This window comes from Odocoileus virginianus, chromosome X, assembly GCF_023699985.2.
Source record: "Odocoileus virginianus isolate 20LAN1187 ecotype Illinois chromosome X, Ovbor_1.2, whole genome shotgun sequence".
Taxonomy (NCBI): domain Eukaryota; kingdom Metazoa; phylum Chordata; class Mammalia; order Artiodactyla; family Cervidae; genus Odocoileus; species Odocoileus virginianus.
In genome coordinates, this window is record NC_069708.1 from 22013450 (window position 1) to 22032227 (window position 18778).

Sequence of the window (18778 nt, forward strand, 5' to 3'; positions counted from 1 at the left end):
TTATTCATAGCTAATGAGGACTTATTTTGAACCAGCTCTTCACTCCTGTTTCATCTGCAAAATGGGGTAATAGTGCTTAAACCATATAGTCTTCCTGAGAACTTCAGTTCAGTCAGTTCAGTCACTCAGTCGTGTCCGACTCTTTGCAACCCCATGGACTGCAGCATGCCAGGCCTCCCTGTCCATCACCAACTCTCGGAGTTTACTCAAACTCATGTCCATTGAGTCAGTGATGCCATTCAACCATCTCATCCTCTGTCATCCCCTTCTCCTCCTGCCTTCAATCTTTCCCAGCATCAGGGTCTTTTCAAGTGAGTCAGGTGGCCAAAATATTGGAGTTTCAGTTGTGAGGACTAAATGACAGCTTATGAGTTCCTGGATCCAACACTTTTATTTTTTGCTTAAGTCAGTTTGAGCTGAGTTCCTCACAGCAACTATCTCCATTTCGCCTGTATCCACAGCATGACTGGAGGTTTGTGGGTGATAAGGCTGGGCTGAGTGCCCCTCAGAGGGGGCTTCACAGGCCCAGTGCAAAGGCAGCAGGCTTGGCGGGGGAAATGATCTCTTAGCCACCCTGATCAGGATTCCCTTCCTCAGTGTGAAGGGTTGGAGTGCTTGTCTACGTCTAGATACTATTGCACACTAGTCCAGTCCATTCTGCCCCACGGTTGTCCCCATTGGAGCTCAGTTTCTCTGAGGTGAGAGCTGGCACCCACAGGAGGGCTCAGGCGGGGGCTGTGCAGTGCTTAGGTGGCATCTTATGCTCACACAATGCTGCACCCATTCTGCAGGAGGTGCTCCATCTCACTCTTCTGTGGGATGAGGCTAGAGGGACCCTGCCTGGTGGGAAAGCTGTGGTCATGGTGGGAGGCTAACCATAGGGACAACACAGACACAGCCCATCTGTCCTGTCACTGTGGGTGGCTTGGGCCAGATGCACCCCCTCCTCAGAGGACACTACTGGTGGCCTGTGAGGTGGTGTGGTTAGTACCTTTATATCCAGAACCCAGCCATTTGCCCCCACACATGCCCGTCTGTTCCAGGCACACCTTTCCCACAGCAGCTGAGCACAGGTCCTGTCCACTACCATTTCCATCCTGGGTCCACAGAGGTCAAATGTCCCCTTTGGGGACTACTACCTCCAGTGTAAGTGATGAGGTGCCTGGACCTCTGGACATAACTCGAGCAATTACTTGACCTCTGCATCTGTTTCCCCATCTGAAATTGGCAATGACAACTCCTGCATGAGACTCTTGTGAGGATTATGATGAGTCAATATTTGCAAAATGCTTTGGAAAACACTGGGCATGCAGTTGGTTCTGAGAATTTTGTCTGGCGCACAGATGGCACTACACAAGCACTTAGAATAGGACCTGGCACACAGATGGTGCTCAATGAGCACTCAAGAGCAGCAGCCATCACACACCTGGCATTCACTATGCACACAGGCACAGTACTGGTGCTTGGTTAATGATGTGGAAAAAAAAACCCACAATGCCAAGGAACACACTGGCACTTTTATATATACACAGAGCAAGGTACAGGGTCTCAATAAGAAAATACACTCTGTTCAGGTGTACCCCACCCCCACCCCCTGAGAACACCCCAGATTGAGGACAAGAGGAAGGGGAGAATCATAAATAGAGAATAGAAGGGAAAGTTAATGCTCTAAAGGGCAAACACGGGCACGGAACACACTGCTGGAAGGAAACACGACCTCGTCTTCCCTGGGAGAGCGCAACGTAGCAGCAAGGAGAACAGTAGCCACAACTAAGCCTGTGACACCTGGCGTGGGGCACCTAACTTGGGTTAAGAGAACAGGGAGGAAGGAAGAGAGCCGGGACAGCTTCCTTCCCGGTGGCAGGGCCAGGGCCCCTCAGTTTACATCCATGAACTCCGATTTGGGTGGGGCACCGCAGGCAGAGGATGCTGGGGGTTTTGACGAGCTGGCCTGGGTTTGCAGACGGCGTACCACATCCTGGCGTTGGTAGAAGAGGACATAGGCTGCCTTGGACTGTGAGAAGACAGGAGTCAGTGTGGGTTGGGGAAGAAGGTGTCGGGAGAAGGGGAGGAAGGAGGACGGGTATCACCTCAATCTGATTCTCCGTCACAGGTGAGACGCTGCTGTCATCGAAGTAGTGCCACTGGCCGCTGTCCTTGTTGCAGGCAAATGTTGTGTCTGTAAGAGAGGGCAAGCGGTCCTCACCCACTCTCCTGCCCCTAAGACGGGTCCACATTGGCTCTCTCACTCCTCCGACACCAATGACCTCACTACTGGTTCACACATCTACTTACCCACTGGGGTATCCCAACCCCATCGCCCCCGCCATGAGTATGCCCCTGGTACATACAGTGTCCATCCCGCAGGCCCCCATAATGGTTGGAAACCGCGATGAGATCATATTTGTACAGCTCTGGGGCTGAGTCATTCTGAGGCTTGATTACAAACTCAGAGAAGTCCAGGTCCCTGTGGGTGTGGCAAGGGTTAATATCAGTGGCGCCCCCTTCCCCCAGTCCCTGCCTTCCTCCCTACCCCACCCTTGTCCCCAGGCAGCCTCCCCAGGCCCCAGACCGGATAGGAAACTCCACAAGGGTGTCCAGCTTTTCTCGGGAGAACTTGGTGTAGGAAAAGCGCTTCAGGTGGATGATGAGTGTCTCCGGCAGCATCCACAGGTCCAGCTTCTTGGTGGCCAGCTGGTGCTGCTTGCAAGTGGGGCAGTACCTAGTGATGGAGCCCAGGTCAGGACACAGACACTTTCTGAGCTCTTGTTGCCATGCAGCTTTGATGGGCCACATCTGGTCCAGAGACACTACTTCTACTCCTATGTTACTCTAGCATGCTTGTTAAAACCCTGCCACATACTTATCAATTGCCCAACGTATGCATTTTTGTACTGGCATGTGTTTTTGTTTGGATTCTGGTCTGGCAGACCCTAGTCATCTTTGTGAGCCTGCCTCTGTCCCTCTCGTTTTCTCTCTTCTATTTTACTCACTCACTCGCCAGGTATTTGCTGACAGTCTACCATCGATATTTTTGGTACTACTTCATATTTGTTTCCTTTCTGCTTCGTGGAGATGCTCTTCTTATTTTTGAGATTGGTTTTATCTTTTCAGTTCTTTCTGTTTCGTTTATTCTCCAATAATCTAATGAGTGTCTACTGCAGAGCCCACACCATTATAATCAATGAGAAGAGACACACAGTGAACTTAAAATGTTTTCACTCTCAAGGGGCTCACTCTAACAGGAAAGACAAAAAACGATGTAAAAGAAGAATCTAAGATGTGACATCAAGGGAGCAAGAAAGAAATTCTAGGCTAGGACAAAAATAGCACATGGAAGGAATGAAGGGAGCTGATGGCTGGAGGAGGAGCAGTTTTTAACAGAAGAGTAAGAGAAGGCCTCTCTGATAAGGTGACATTTAAAGAGAGACTTGAGCAGAATGAAGGAGGTCAAGTCCTGTAGATAACTGGAGGAAGGATAATTTTGGGAGAAGGAACAGCTCGGGCAAAGGCTCTGAGGTGGGAATAGGCTTGGGGTGTTGGTGGCCAGAGTGGCAGGAGGCGATTGAATGAGCGGGTGGGGGAAGGAGGTGTATTTAGTGCTAACAGGGGCTGGGCGGAGGTGGTCCCACCCGATAGCACCCCAGAGGCCCCATTCTGGTCCCTTACCAGGGGTTTTCCTTCTCCAGGGTCTCAACGGTGGTGAAGAGCTCAATGCATTCCTGCAGACGCACTGGTGCCTTCTTCAGCACGTATCCGACACAGTCATGCTTCACATAGCCCTAGGTTGGGGGAATGGATGGCCAGGTATGAGGATGACAAGTGAAAGTCACTCAGTTGTGTTGGATTCTTTGTGACCCCATGGACTGTAGCCTGCCAGGCTCCTCTGTCCCTGGAATTCTTCAGGCAAGAACACTGGAGTGAGCAGCCATTCCCTTGGGGGATAAAAAGGAGTGGGGGTGGAAGATGCACGCCAAGCGGTTAAGGGCAAGGACTTTGAAGTTAAGAATCTGAGGCCCTGGGAGCTCTGTGATCACGGCTCAGCTGAAGTAGGAGAGGGTGTATGTGGCGCCAACTGAAAGTGCACCCCCCTCCCTGCCATCCCCGAGATCTCCTTTACCTCAGCCTCCACCTCGTCATAGTAACGCTTCTTCATCTCTGGTTCCCAGTCGATGGCAATGTATGGCTGGGCTAGGGGTGAGGGGAGGTGGTCATGGGTCCTGCTGCCAAGGAAAACCCCCTCCCGCCTCCCCAATCCTGGCTCACAGCTGAAGGAGACACCATAGGTATCCTCGTTGAAGGTCGAGCGGTCACTGGTCCCATTGGAATTCACTGTCTGCAGGGTGAAGAGGTGCTTGCGCCGTGCCCTCTGGGGCCAGTGAGATGGCCCAGGAGAGTTGTCCACAGGGGCCCGACTTCCGCTCACGACTCCGGAGCTGGGCCCAGCCTGCTCCAGCCCAGGGTCTTGGGAGCTGCCCTCAGTCACATGTCCAGGCTTAGGGAGGCTATCCTTATCCTCCAGGTCTGCTAGGATGCAGGAAGGATGTCAGAGGTGGGAATGTGTGAACCCTAGTGGTCTGAGCAGCAATGCATATCCATGTGGATCCTGTGTGTGTCAGACCCACCCCAGACCCACCGCTGACCCACTGACCCTCCCTCAGGCCATGGGAGACCCTCACCCTTGAGGATCCATGTACAGACCCTCATCCTTGCAGATTCTCTTTCCTTCCTCTTCCTCACCTTTCTCATCCCCATCATCCTCATCATCTGAGCTGGGTCTGGTCACATAGCGTCTGCCAACAGAGCAGAGGAGACTCTCAAGGAGGGGCCCAAGGGCGGGAAGGACACAGCCCAGAAGTCTACTTTGCTTATGATGGGAAGCCATGGGTCAACCCCCCCACACACAGTTGTAGAGGAGGAACCAGAAGGTCTCAGGAGATGCCACAGGAACATGGGAAGAGATGGCCTGACAATGGAGGATCTTGTGGGCCACAGTTAAGGAGTATGGATCTTAAGTATGATAAGCCACTGTTATACAGATACATGATCAACTGCACATTGCCATCAGAGAAGGCCTCTGAGGAGCATGCATAAGTGCCACGTGAGGGAGATGTGAAGCCAGATAGTGCACTGCTGTTTGCCTGGAGGGATTCTGGGTTTTAAGCACAATAAAAATCGATCGAAACACAAATAACCAAGACTCTCCTAGGAAGACAATTAAGTACAAGATGACGTTATCTGCCGTGTTCACTCCTATATCCCCAGCACCTAGGCGAGGTGGTGGCGAAGTGAGAAATTCAGAGGAAGAGAAAAACCTACAAGTTACTCTCTGGCCATGTTAAGTTTGAACTGTCTTCGGGAGCTGGATGGGAGGTGGCAACCAAGCGGTTAGACACTCAGCTCTGAGTTCTGACCCCACCTCCCCACCTGACCCAGAAGTGCAGACTCACGAGAGGCGGTACAGCAGGATGTGATACAGGGAGTCCCACGAGAGCCGGTCCCGGGGCACCGACACCAGGAGCGGGTGCCCAAAGAGCATCAAGCCGTAATAGGAACTGTCATAGTCCCGTGCTGGGGTGCGCTCCCGCAGGTAGATAGGAAGCACAACATCCTCTCTGGAGTTCTCACCAACAGCAGTCCTGCCCGACACCTCATATCTGTGGGAGATGAACATCAGGTCCCGTCTGATAAAGATACCCAAGAGGGATTCAAGGACTCTGCCCTGGTTGCTCCAGCCACTCACAGCCTGAAAGTATTTTTAAAAGGGTCCAAAGAGTCACCCAGGGTTTTGGATCATTTACACAGCACCTTGTTTATGTGATGTCAGATAAAGTCTTTTGGTGTTATTAGAGCACTGAGGGAGTTGACAACAAAATTTTCATGACACAAGAATCTAAAAATTTTTTTTTTTTGAAAACTGCTTGGTTACAAAGAACTTTTCTACTCATAAAGCACCTTCTATTTCAGTTACCCAAACATTTCAAACATCTTTTTTCTTTTTGGCCACAAACCACATCGCATGTGGGACCTTAGTTCCCTGATCAGGGATAGAACCCATGCTCCCTGCAGTGGAAGCACAGAGTCCTAACTGCCAGGGAAGTCCCAAAATTGTTCTGAATGCTTTTATGTTCAGAAAGCAGCTTAGCATTCCTTATCTTAAAATCATTTGGTTTTTGTGGCCTGCAAGGTGAATAAGGAGGAGCCTTCCTTACATAATAAGGAAGAAAACACCCAAGGACAGCCTGCATAAGGATTTCACCCCACTCACTGACAGCCCCTAGCAGCCTGCCCTGCTAAGGTACATGGCCGAAGCCCTGAGAAGGCTGGTGCCCTGTTAATCAGGCTGAGGAAGGGAGAGGGAAGGTGGTTAACAAAGGAGGTTCCTAAGAAACCCCCATGTCCCCTGGTCTTCTGACTCACATGAAGATATCATCTCGGTCTAAGATGCTGCTCAGGGACTCCTCCAGCTGGTAGATCTTGTAGAAGCGGTGACTGAAGACATCAGCCACCATCATCTGGGAATGGGTTACGGAGAGGGGACCGATCAGTCTGCAAGGTCTCCCACAGGCCTTTCTGCCTCCCTTGGTCTCCTTGCCCCTGTATCCCATCTTCCTTCCGTCTGCAGAGCCTCACCCTTTCTGGCGAGATGCCAGTGTGTTTGGCCAGAGCCACACACAGATCCGAGATCTTGCCTTTCTTGGGGACCACGAGCCGGTGCTGAGGGAGAAACGGTAACCACAGAACAGCAGAAGAATGTGTAGTGAGTTAGTGCAAGAAACCCTGACGTATGGCTGAGTAATCAAACCAATTCTGAGTACAGGTCCCTCATTACACCCCCGTCCTCATTCTCCTCATACCTGCTCCGGCTTGCGGCGGGGGTCCATGGAGACAAAGAAGACCTCCATGACCCTCTTATGGCTCACAGGCAGTGGGACACTGAGGTAGCAGAAGGGGTCGAAGGTCACAGACACATTGCCACAATTAGGGCACACCAATGTGGACTTGAAGAGGCCATGGAAAGTGTCCACGATCACAGAATCATTCCGCCGTTTGTGGTTCTGCCAGGCTTCCTGAGCAACCTCCTGTTGACAGTGTTGTGCTGGGTGGTAAGGCTTGCTGGGGGCTGGGGAAAACCATGGTTTGCAGGCGGGATGCACATGGGAGTAAAGGTTAAGGCCACTGGTAAAGTCCAGAGACAGAGTTATAGTGAGGGCCACCTGGAGACTGTGTTGTTCACTGTCAGGGCTGGGGGTTACTTGGGGAAGGAGACTGGGTGGGAGTTAACTCTCACTGGGTGTGGGAGCAGATGTGGAGATGTGCTGAAGACAAGGATGGGACTGAGGTCAGGGAAGATGAGCTTAACCAAAAATGGGGAGTGGTGAGGGTACCCCAGGGAGGACAGAAAATCCCTGTGGCAGAGGTCCTAGTGGCTTTAACAAGGCTCTCATGATGCAGGTCTTCCGGAAGCACCCACCTGATCTGGCCTCCCAGCAGCGTCACACAGCTCCACATATTCCTTCTTCTTGACGCGATTGAGGTCCTCGTGTAGCCCATCCAGGAGGAACGACAGCAGTTCCTGTGAGTCATGCTGCTGGTAGCCCAGAAACTGGGACGCAAAGTGGCCGACCTTGGTCTGAGGAGATGGACGGGACATCTAGGCATGAGGGAGGCGATGCATGGGGGTTGGGGGGCAGAGAGGGGCTAGCCAGGGATGAGCCATACCTTGAACATCTGGGGCACGATGGAGCGGTGGTGGCCAGACCACGCCTGTTTCACCAGGTCTGCATAGGCCTGTGCAATCTCCCCCTTCATGCCCAGTGGGTTGCAGAAGTTGAGCTCCTCCACATATTGGTTTTTGAGGAAGTACTCGGTGAGCTGCGGCACGTTACTGAGGCACTGCAGGAGGCAGGAGCCAGGTGAGTGAAGGGGAAAAAGAGGTAACCAAAGTGGGGATGGATGAAAGGAAGGGGGAGGAGGATGAATGGGAAAGAAAGGAACGGGCAGAGGAGGAGAGATCAGCATTTCAGGAGAAAGAAGAATGTGGTGACAAAGGAGAGGAGACTAGGGAAAGCAGGGAGCAAGTGGAGAGGAAAGGCACAAATATTTCAGAAAGAAACATGGGCACATCAAGCCAGACTGTGGGGACCTAGCTTCCAAACTGACCCCTTGCCCTGCAGTGCCTCCGACTCTGTCCTCCATTTCCAATTTGCAAATCCACCCCCATGCTGCACCAAACCTAGACCTCATGGTCCAACCTGCAGGGCCGAGTTCATGAAACATGTGTTGCCCAGATTGGTAAGACCACAGATGCCTGGCTGGCCCTGGAAATCCTCTTCCTCCTCCAATGTGCTGCTCCTGAGATGGATGAGAAATTTTTATCAGCTGAGGAACTACCATGCCCAGGGAGAATGTGCTCATGGGCTTAGTCTGCTGACTGTGGGACCCCACTCTGGACCGGAAACCCCAAAGGCTCACGTGACATGTGGCTGCACACTGGGCCAAGTGCCATCCTTGTTTCGGGTCTCCATGACAACCAGCTGGGTTGGAAGAAGAGGAGTGAAAAACAGGGAAGGCATTCATGGAGGGCCCACGGGTACCAAGCTCTCACTTCTCTGGAATCTGAGCATGGCCTGTGGGCAAACACGTCCTCCCCACCTTCACCTGTCCAGTCTTGAGAGAGGCGTCAAGCACTGTGACGCGGGTGTTGCACAACCTCTCAAAAGAGCCCTCCGCGTTCCTGATCCACAGCCGTGTCTCTTCCTGCGGGCTCACCAGAAACTGCTCTCGAGCGGTTTGCAAAACTAGGTCTGTGGAGGGGGATGGTGCACGTTCAAGGTCTTCCTGGCACCCTGAAGGATCCCCCGCTTCTTGACTGCAGACTCCTTAGGTCACTGAACCGTGACTGTTGCCGGGAATGCCAATCCATCCCATGACCCTCAGGCTCACCAACAGAATCTGTCTGGCTGAATTGAGCTGTGTGAGGTGTGTCCATATCACTGTGCTGGACGAGCACCAGTTCTACTGGGTACACTTCAACCTTGTGGATGCTGGGCAGTTCCACAACCTGCAAGGAGGGAAGGGTACACACAATGGCATACCCACCGTGTGCACACACCGACACAGGGTGACGACCTCTGCAATCAGAGGATGGAGCATCCACAGACACACATGGCACAGACATATGTATGAAGCTGTGTGAGGTGAGCACACACAGGCAAGCAAACGCAGGGGGCACAGCATGATACCATCTAATGACCTAAGAAGGGCAGAGCCAGGTGTATGGATACAGTGGACATGAATACACAGGTCTGGACCCATCCTGGACCTTTAAGGCCTTCTTCCTATGCTTCCCCCCACCAGAAGCCAAACCCCACCCCACAGCACCCGCGCCACCCACTATACCTTGCGTTCAATGGGAGGCTGGCCATGCTCTAGACCATACCAGTTGACCAGGTAATGCCAAGCAGCCGCTGGGAGCAGCACATAGTCCTCACCTTCCACCAATTCCTTCTTGAGGCGCCAGTTTACCTGGTCTGCAGGAGGGCGGGGGGAGGTGGCAGAGGAACAATCAGGGAAGGAAAGTGATGAGTCAGTCTGGCCATCTCACCAATGACCTAGCACAGAGAAGGGGCTCATGATCATTTGTTGGGACAGAGATGACAAGAAGTCCAGGGCTCGGCTGACATGGGGAGGCAGAAGCCTGGTACCTTCAAAAAGTTCAGCATTGTTGATGCAGCCAGGAAAGGTGCTGGAGTCCTGATCTCCTCCCTGCACGTACACCTCCCACTGCTTGTACCAGTGCTGCCCCACGAGGAACCTGGACCAGACAGGTGACAGGGGTGTTACACAGTTATCTGGCGGTGAGTGGTACCACATCCCATGGTTATTGGACTAAACATAGCCACACGTTACCAAAAGGATAAGTTTCATGAACATCTGAAACTAACACAGAGCTAAAAAATAAAACAACCAAAACCAAACTCATACCCATGATGCCAGAAAACATGAGGTTTTATTATATAATAAATGATAATTTGCTTGTATTAGTCTGTGGGGTAACACAATCAAATTAGATTCAAAATAATTGTTATTTGTAGCTAATGTTATAAGACTTCAGCCATTTTTTTGAATGTGCAATGTTTGTACAGGATACAAAACTCTTCAGCTGAGAAATGGATTATTAAATATGGAAAATCCACTCAGAAATAAAAAAAATTTTTAATGCTAAAAGAATCACAAAGTTCTCCTTCAAAAACTGCACACTGTGACCTTTAAAATAATTTTTTTGTCTTTAGGATTTATTTTGATATTATAATAAATTTCTAAGCGTATGGTGACTAGCTTACTCTGTGTAAAACTGTGAAAAACATGTAACATAAAATTTACCATCTGAACCATCTTTAAGTACAGTTTGACTTGCCCTCTTTTAAAGGAGACACTTCTATATGCCTACTAGGATAAACATTTAGGACTGCTGAAATCTGCCTTTGTAGAATGCCATGACAAATTCTCAAATCTGCAGAATACCTGATATATAGAAAGTGCTAAATAAACATTAGCTGTTATCATTCCAATCCTAGGGCTTAGACAAAAAAGTTCAGGTACACATAATCCTCATGCCCCATCCCCACCCTCCAGCTCCCACCCCTCCCCCCACCTCGTTGCTAACGATTTTTTTTGGCAGGGGGCATGCCCCACAGCATGATCTTAGTTCCCATCCAGGGATCAAATCATGACCCCCTGCAGTGGAAGCTGACAGTCTTAACCACCTGATTGCCAGGGAAGTTCCTGCTATGCAATTTTTGATACATAGAAGGCTATCCAAAGTATTTAACAGCCTCAAATAAAAACTTTTTAAAAAGTTACAAAATGGATGAAAAATAGTAACAGTTTTCTAGCTATTTAACTCTATACATTGGATTCTTTATTTTTTTTCCATTTATTTTTCTTAGTTGGAGGCTAATTACTTTACAATATTGTAGCGGTTTTTGCCATACATTGACATGAATCAGCCATGGATTTACATGTATTCCCCATCCCGATCCCCCCTCCCACCTCCCTCTCCACCCACATTGGATTCTTTAAAATGGCACTTTTCTTTGTTAACCTGGAATGTCACCCAAAATAGGCAAACTTTTCTGTGGCCTGTTTTATTTATTTGGGGGGGGGGGGTTGCAGTGACCCCCACAGATCCCGCACTTCACTCAGGCCAGGGACACACACACACCCTCCCTGTCCCAGTGGTTCATGCCACAGACCCTCATCTAGGTCACGGACCTTACCCTTTACCACTTGCACCTTCAAGGTTTTAACTGCCTCCATGGATGGTCTATGAGGTGAATTTACTCAGTAAAGCTAGTTTCTTGTTAATGGGAACTTTGACACAAAAGAAGGCACAGCTTAACAGGTCTTTTTAAAGCAGATTTTAAAGAAAAATTAACATTAAAATAACTTTTTAGAGTGGTAAACAAAACCTCCACACCTGGCTACAACATGAATTTCTGAAGCCTTCATAAAAGACTGAAGCTTTACATAAATTTTCACAAAATATTACTACCATGTTTTTTTCAATTCAAAGACACTTTATTTTTTTTTAACATTTCTGAATTGGGATGGCTCATAATCTGTCAGCTCAGGTGACAGTCATGACATATAGAGTTGTCACTGTCTAATGGAAAAGGACACACATCATAACATTTACTCCTACATGCTCATGGTTTTTTTTTTTTTGGTTGCTACTATAAATGTATCTCTAAAATTTTAACTTTCTAATTTCTTATTGCTAATATACAGAAATAAGACGGATCTTGTTAAAGTCACTTATGTTTCTGTTTCCTCCAATTTGTTAAAGTGATATGAAACTTGCACTTATGGAAAAAAATTACTAAAAAATATTGTCTGTCCTCTATATTTCTTGTGTCTGGGGAAAATATCAGTTATTTTGGTTAATCATTACATTACCAGGTATAATAATTATGGAGAAACAGAAATATGGATATAAACTAAGATATGATTTCCTACTCATTTTATTAAAAGGTTGTTAGCTTATTCAGATATAAATGTACTATTACACTGTTCTAAATTAACTTATTTATCTGTATAAGCCTAAATGCATAAATAAAAATGGATATAAATAAGTCCTTTCTGTAAATTGTTACATGAATAATGTACCAAAGGAGGAAAATTAGAATTGGGTTTTTTTCCTAGAAAATAAGTACGTTAACTTATGCCCAGACTGGAAGCTCCTTTTCTGTCACCAAATTACTGTTAACTCTTGGTGCCTTTTGACCTCTCTTAGCTCACTTTTTAAAAAGAATTCTTGCTTTTAAGAAAAGTTAAGCTCCTAATAAATATTGCTATTTATCACTATGTTTTACAAGGTTGACTATAAATATTTCCTGTCTTCACTTCGATTTATATCTTGTTTTAAAAAAAACACACCTATTCTTGGGATCCCCTTGCTGGTCAGTGGTTGAGACCTGCCTTACCATGCAGGGGATGGGGGTTCGATCCCTGTAAGATCCCACATGCCGCAAGGCTACTGAGTACACACGCTGCAACTAAGATCTGATGCAGCCAAAAATACAGAAATAAATATAAAACAATAAACTATTCTTGCTTTGTCTTTCTCAAATTCAGGCCAAAGTAAAAATAGCAACATTGTTCAAATGTTCTTTTCTGCCTAAACTATCTCTGGGAGATACCACAAAGATCTACTCCTTCACCCTACAAAAGGAATGCATTAGGTTTACCTAAAATTCCCCCAATTTTAATTAACTTAAATATTTTAGAAAAGCTCTTTGATTTTTTTCAAACTTTTCAAAATTTTTAAAAATGACAAACCAAAAAGAAAGTTTATCTTCCTAGCTTAGTTATGGTTAATTATATATAATTAGATATACTAATATAAAAACCTTTCAATAAGTGCATACTTTTGAAGCTAAACAGCATACTCGTGTTCAAGCAACAAAGACTAGTACAATAACTTTCTACCAAAAGATCTCCCCCTCTAGAATTCTAGACTCACAACCCCCTTTCCCTTTTTGGTTCATAAAAAATCTGAGCAGATACTAGGGGTGCTGACTCAATTACAGGGGAATTGTCAGAGGCCTATTATTTATTTCACTCTTTCATTAGATCCAGTGACCAAGGCATAATTATCCTGTGTAACAGCTTTAGGAGAAGTCTGCACAGCACTAACCTTTAATGAAGACCCTAGAACTAAACTGACTGAAATTTTCACACATTTGGTTGTCAATTGCTGCTATAGCTGTCACACAGGATAAATATGCCTTGGCCACTGTCTAGTCTCTTAACTTCCAGTGAGAAATTGTTTTCCCTTCACACATCACAATCGATTCTGCAACACTGCATCCAGGTACCCACCTTCCTTGATCTGAACAAAGACAGGCTCATGCTTATTTACCTCTTGTTAGGAAACTATCTACACCCTGCAAACAACCAGAGGCTCCTTCAGCTACCCCCAGATACAACTTCAGATGGTTCACCTTGAAAATTTGCCAAAATACATATCATTGATTTGAATTTTAAAATTTAAGCTTCTCCCAGAAATTAATCAGTTTAGATAGCCAAATAAATGCCCTCACCCAGATCTGCCAGTTGACAAAAGCTAGAAAGTGCAAATATTAACGTGTATATTTAGGTATATGATTTGGGGTAGGTCCGAGACTTTGAAATGCTTTATGAACACAAAATTCCTGATCACTCCAGTGACCCCCTATAAAACAGACAGCAAATTAAACTGGCTTCAATGCTTAACCAACATTGATGGGATAATTTTTTATTGACACATAATTTTATTACTCATATAACATAAAATTAACCATTTAAAAATTAACGATTTAGTGGCATTTAATACATTCAGTGTTGTGCAACCACAACCTCTATCTACTTCCAAAACATTTTCAACACACCAAGGGGAAACCTGGTATGGGTGGGATACTTTTAAAGGCTATTGTCACAAGGCTGTAAAGGTAAGATGGGGCAGGAACCAAAGCCTGCAAGCCCTTCTGAACACCTCCAAATGGGCTATAGCAATATTTCTGTTATTGTTGTTTACTCTCAAGATGGACTGAGGCTTTACCTTGCTGGAGAGCTATAGTGCAATAGTAAAATAAACTGGTTTCATATTTCCGATTGGGGGAATCTCAACTTGTCTCTCCAGTAACAGGAATATGTATTTCGCTAGTACTGAGATTAAAGACCTCTAAAAGGAGCAAACCTCACTCCTATCCTAAAGGCTTTCAGGTGAGTGCTTGCTTGCGGCGATGGAGGAACTGCCGAGTCCAATATAGCCGGATGGAGAAAATGAGGGGGGGAGGGTAATCTGAAGAAAGATGGGAGAAACGATCAGAGCCAGACACCAGCCTGGAAACTGTAAAGCCCTGCAATTCACTGTAAGAATTTTAGCATTTACACTGCAAAGACTGTTGGAACATTCTGAGGAAAGGATGGATATAAAATTATTTTTTAAAAGAATCACTGTGTATAGAAACAGGAAAATAGCACTATTACAGTGGAGAAACCCAGCAAATAGATTCACCAAGTGATCAAGGCTAACGTCACCAATGACGTCATATAGATACTGAGTACCCACCTGATGTGATGCACAGGGCACTTGATACGCAGCCAGTCTGATTTCACACATATCCTCCCATAAAAAGAAAGCTTAGACCACAAATACTCTTTAGGGATGCATACAATGGTGGGAAACTGATAACGAAATTAAAAATTCAGGGTAATAATTTCCTGTGGCAGGGAGGGGAATTTTCATCTGGAAGCGGCACAGAATTTAAGGTAACAGTTTGAATCTTAACCTAGGTGGTTAATTCACAAATTTTGTATTATTCTTTAAATTTTAAACTTAGAAATAGACTCAGAAAAGTCGTAAAAATAATACAAAGAATCTCTGCGTGCCCTTCATTCAAGATTCTCCAAATTTAAATTTTTACTCACTCGGTCATTATTTCTTTAAATACGTCTTTATATATGCTATTCTTTCAACCATTTCAGAGTAAGCTTGCTTACACAATAGATCTTTAACCTTAAATATTTCGGTTCTTTAACCCTAAATGAATTTCCTAAAAACAAAGATATTATCTTTCACAATTACAATGATCAAAACCAAGAAATTAACAGTACTAACATCTAGTCTACAGACTTTGGTAAACATTTTATCATTTTCCCCATTCATATCTTTTACAGTAAAAGAGAAAATTCACTTTATGAGGTGAAAAAGAAAAGATTTTTAAATAATTTTTCTGCTCCGGGATCCAATCTAGGATCACACATTGCATTTCGTTATGCATTCGTTAAGTCCCGTTAATTTCTTCAATGTGGAACAGTTCTTCCCGACCTTGAAATTTTTGAAGAGTACAGATCGTTTATTTTTTATAAAATATCCATCAACCTGGCCAACGTAAACGTTTCATATTACCTTTGCAGGTCTTACGTATTTCACAACTTAAAAAACGAGATGCAACTCGGCGAGAAATAAAATGAACCCAGGAACAGTACATTTCGAGCAACGGTTAGCAAAGAAATCAATTAAACAAGTCGATTTATCAAGATACGCATTGATATTTTAAAAATAGCTGTTTTTTCTTGATTACAAAACAAACCACTACTAAAACAGAAAACAAACGTAACATCGAAGGCCCCTCCCGTGCCAATCACCTGCACTTTTTCCCGTCCTGGGAAGATGAGCTTGGCCAGAAACAAAAACCTCGCCGCTTCACAAGCTTTGCTCACTCGCAGGCGCCATTTTCTGCTTCACGGGCACCACCTCCCCTCTGCAGTCTCTTCACAGCCTCAGGACACACCCCTCGGCCTCGTCACAAGCCTCGTTCCCAGACTCCAGCTCTCTCCACCACGAAGGGTCTGACTCCCTCCCTCTTCCCCCACCCGCTCCGCCTTCAGCTCCCAAACCGCTCTTCGGCCTGACGTTACCGGCATTGACTTAGTTCTCAGGTGCCGCGCAGCAGTCACGGCCCGCTCCCAGATGCTTCGGAACGCCGTGCAGACCACGCTCCCCAGCTCTGTTGCTGAGATCCCCTCCTTCCCAAGTTCCCCACCTCGCTGGCCTGGCCCCGCCGCCCCGGCCTTCCCTTCTCGTGACCCGCCCCCTGCCTCCGCGCCAAATCGCGCCGCGCTATCAGGCAGCAGGCTGCACCGCACAGGCTCCACCTCTTTCCCAGACTAGGCACTTCCCCGCCCCTCTCGTTCCCAGTCACAGAGGCCATTCCTCCTCCCCAGGGCGGCTCTCACGTGGACCTCCGCCGTCTCGTCCCCCACCGTCCCCCCAAGCCGAGGCTCCGCTTGCAGCTCTGCCTTACCAGCTTTCGCCAACCTGCAGCGGACGCCCTCGCCCATTCTCGCCATTCTCGATCTGGCGCCGCTGGCTCTCCAGGTCCGGCACCGCTTCGCGCTGTGGCTCTTGGTCGTCGATCGCAGCAGTATCCGCGGGACTCGCTGCGGCCTCTGCCATAGCCGCTTGCCCTCCCCTAGCGGCCACCGCAGCTGGGAATAGGAAGGGCCCCTAAATGGCCACTTCCGGATTTTGGTCCCGGAAACGGAAGCAGAGCCCCCCATACAGCCAGGGGGCTACTGCCATCTTGAAAAGGGACCCCCAGCGATGGGACTCGTCGAAGGGCTGGGCAGGCATAGGCACGCGGGCGGTGATTTCCGCCACCAATAGGCGGGGTAAATCCTCCAGTTGGGAACTAAGGACCAAGGTGTTTTGTGGGATTCTAACGCCATGTTGAGTCAGGACAAACGATTGTGCGGAACGTCTAGGTAGTGGTCCCCGAGGCGGAAAAGGACATACTGGGGCGTGCTCAGGGGAAACTTCCAGGACCTTTCGGTCCCATGCTTTGCTGAGGACTGCGGGCCTGTATCCTGGGAGCGGCCTTTTTGCAAGCCTGATCAGGATGCCCTTCCTTCATTGCACTACCCTTCTCTATCAGAAACTAATGCAAAAGAAGGCATCACTTCCAGGGCGCTACCCCGGCCTGCAGGCCTCTTCCTTGCGTGAACTAGATTTATCCTCTTAACAAACGTGTGGAAGGCAAATCAGCCCCAGGCCAGGTATATTTATTGGAGTTACAGCACTGATAATAATAGTTGGCACTGTTTCGGTGTTTTATTGCACATAAATAGTCTTAGGCAGCAGCTTGCCTATGGGAAACAATGGGGATGTTGAGGACCAGAAACGTTAATTCACCTCGCCCCACTAGTAAGTAGTGGAGTTGTGGTTGAACTCAGGAATTCCAGTTCCAGAGGTGCCACCTTTAAATTCCACGCCAGAGATTTTCAAACTAGGGTCCTTTTTGGCTTTCTACCCGTTCAGGAGACCCTTTCAGGGTTCACAAAGTCAAAACTATTCACGACAAGACTCTTTCATGGTCATTTTCTATTGCGTGTGCCGTGGAATTTTCCAGAGACTGCATGACGTAAGCAAAAGCTCTTTGGATAGCCTTAAGAATAGGAAGGAATTCTGAGACCAAAAGTTTGAGAACCAGTCAACTGCATCAGGGTTTTTTCAGCTTAGGCACTATTGACATTTGTTATAGGAAGCATTGTAGGATGTTTAGCTGCATTGCTGGCCACTACCTGCTAGATTCCAGGAGCATCTCCTAGTTGCAAAACTTCCTCTGTGGGTGGGGGACATTATCTGCTGAGAACTGCTGCTCTAGGCTATGTCTACATTTTCTCTGCTGGGGCTCCTAGCCCTCCTTATGTTGGTGGTAACTAAAATTTCCTTCTTTGGCTCCCTTATATCGACCTGCCTATTGGCTATCCCCACCTAACCATTGCACAAACTCCCTAAGACAGGCTCATGATTCTGGGTCTCTTTCAGTGTATTTCCCTCACTATCACTACCCATTCCCACAGGCAAATGCATACCTTGCTTTTTCACACATTTAGGCCCATGCACACACAGGTGTCCAAAATACCCTTTCTTTGCACAATTTCAAACCCCATTGCCACCAATACACATGATCTCACAATTTACCTCTATCTTCAGTTAACTTCATTAGGGCAGGAATTGTGAATTACTGATGCCAGCCTCCAGCTCAGACCTGGCACAGATGAGGGGGTCACAACTCAGTTGTGTAATCTTTGAGGGAGGAAAGGGAGCAGCCATTTCACCTCAGGATCTGTAAAGTGGCATTCGAGTTGGGTCTGGCACATGGTAGATAGATGCCCTTCAGGCCTACCTGAAGCTTGTCAGGTTCTCTGAACGGACTCTCATTGCCCATCTGCAGACACCTCCTCCCCATTTAATTTGAAGCTTGTCCTTCCTACAATCCAACAAGAGGCCTCCCTCTGTAGGCTTGTTTTCTCCACTTTCCAGAAACCAATCTCTGCCCACACCAATGACCCTACCAGTTCCTAGAGCAGTTGGGTGAGTTCTAGTCCTAAGTCCAGCCTGGCAATCTTGTCCCCTTTGGCAAGGTCTTCATTTTCCCCACCTCCTTACTATCAGAAGTGGCCATGTCAACTGATTCTAGCCAAAGGATGGCACAAAAAGTCTGCTGAGGGGCTTAACAGTTTTAGCCATTATAAGGAAACAGGGAAGATGGTTTTCCTTGCTTGCTTTCCCATCTTTGGGGACTTCACAGTCATCGTGGAACCATAAGGCTGTAGACTATCACCAGAATGCTTACAGGGACACAGCAGAGGTCCACTGCTGCCGCTGGACTTCATCAACCAGCCACTTAGGCTTGTATTGCCTATAGCATTTGCCAGGCCCTGT

General features: G+C 47.4%; 1 protein-coding gene across 8 annotated transcripts; it reads right to left on the minus strand.

Annotated features, from left to right (window-relative positions):
- Positions 1-1495: 1495 nt before the first annotated feature.
- USP11 (ubiquitin specific peptidase 11) lies at positions 1496-16550 on the minus strand. 8 transcript variants are annotated; one of them, XM_070462093.1, is made up of 21 exons: positions 16356-16548; positions 9708-9817; positions 9403-9533; positions 8947-9064; positions 8656-8807; positions 8476-8537; positions 8256-8355; positions 7723-7896; positions 7475-7633; positions 6858-7082; positions 6634-6717; positions 6421-6515; positions 5451-5657; positions 4741-4793; positions 4267-4527; positions 4121-4191; positions 3670-3782; positions 2573-2722; positions 2352-2467; positions 2091-2179; positions 1496-2014 (listed from the first exon to the last, which is right to left on the minus strand). In XM_070462093.1, the coding sequence occupies exons 1-21, from the start codon at positions 16505-16507 to the stop codon at positions 1877-1879; spliced, it is 2760 nt and encodes a 919-aa protein (XP_070318194.1). In that variant the 5' UTR covers positions 16508-16548; the 3' UTR covers positions 1496-1876. The 8 variants fall into 8 exon arrangements, with proteins under 8 accessions (XP_070318194.1, XP_070318197.1, XP_020752294.1 ...); XM_070462096.1 differs by having other exon boundaries at positions 4282-4527; positions 8662-8807; positions 16356-16547; XM_020896635.2 differs by having other exon boundaries at positions 8662-8807; positions 16356-16547.
- Between the last annotated feature and the right edge of the window lie 2228 nt (positions 16551-18778).

What these genes read in the sequence shown, in the direction of transcription:
- USP11 (XM_070462093.1), bottom strand. Translation starts at nt 16,507, where the DNA reads ATGGCAGAGGCCGCAGCGAGTCCCGCGGATACTGCTGCGATCGACGAC. An exon ending in CAATGCTGAACTTTTTGAAG is followed by an intron (nt 9,534 to 9,707) that starts GTACCAGGCTTC and finishes GCCCTCCTGCAG; the next exon opens with ACCAGGTAAACTGGCGCCTC. An exon ending in TCATGAACTCGGCCCTGCAG is followed by an intron (nt 7,897 to 8,255) that starts GTTGGACCATGA and finishes TGCCTCCTGCAG; the next exon opens with TGCCTCAGTAACGTGCCGCA.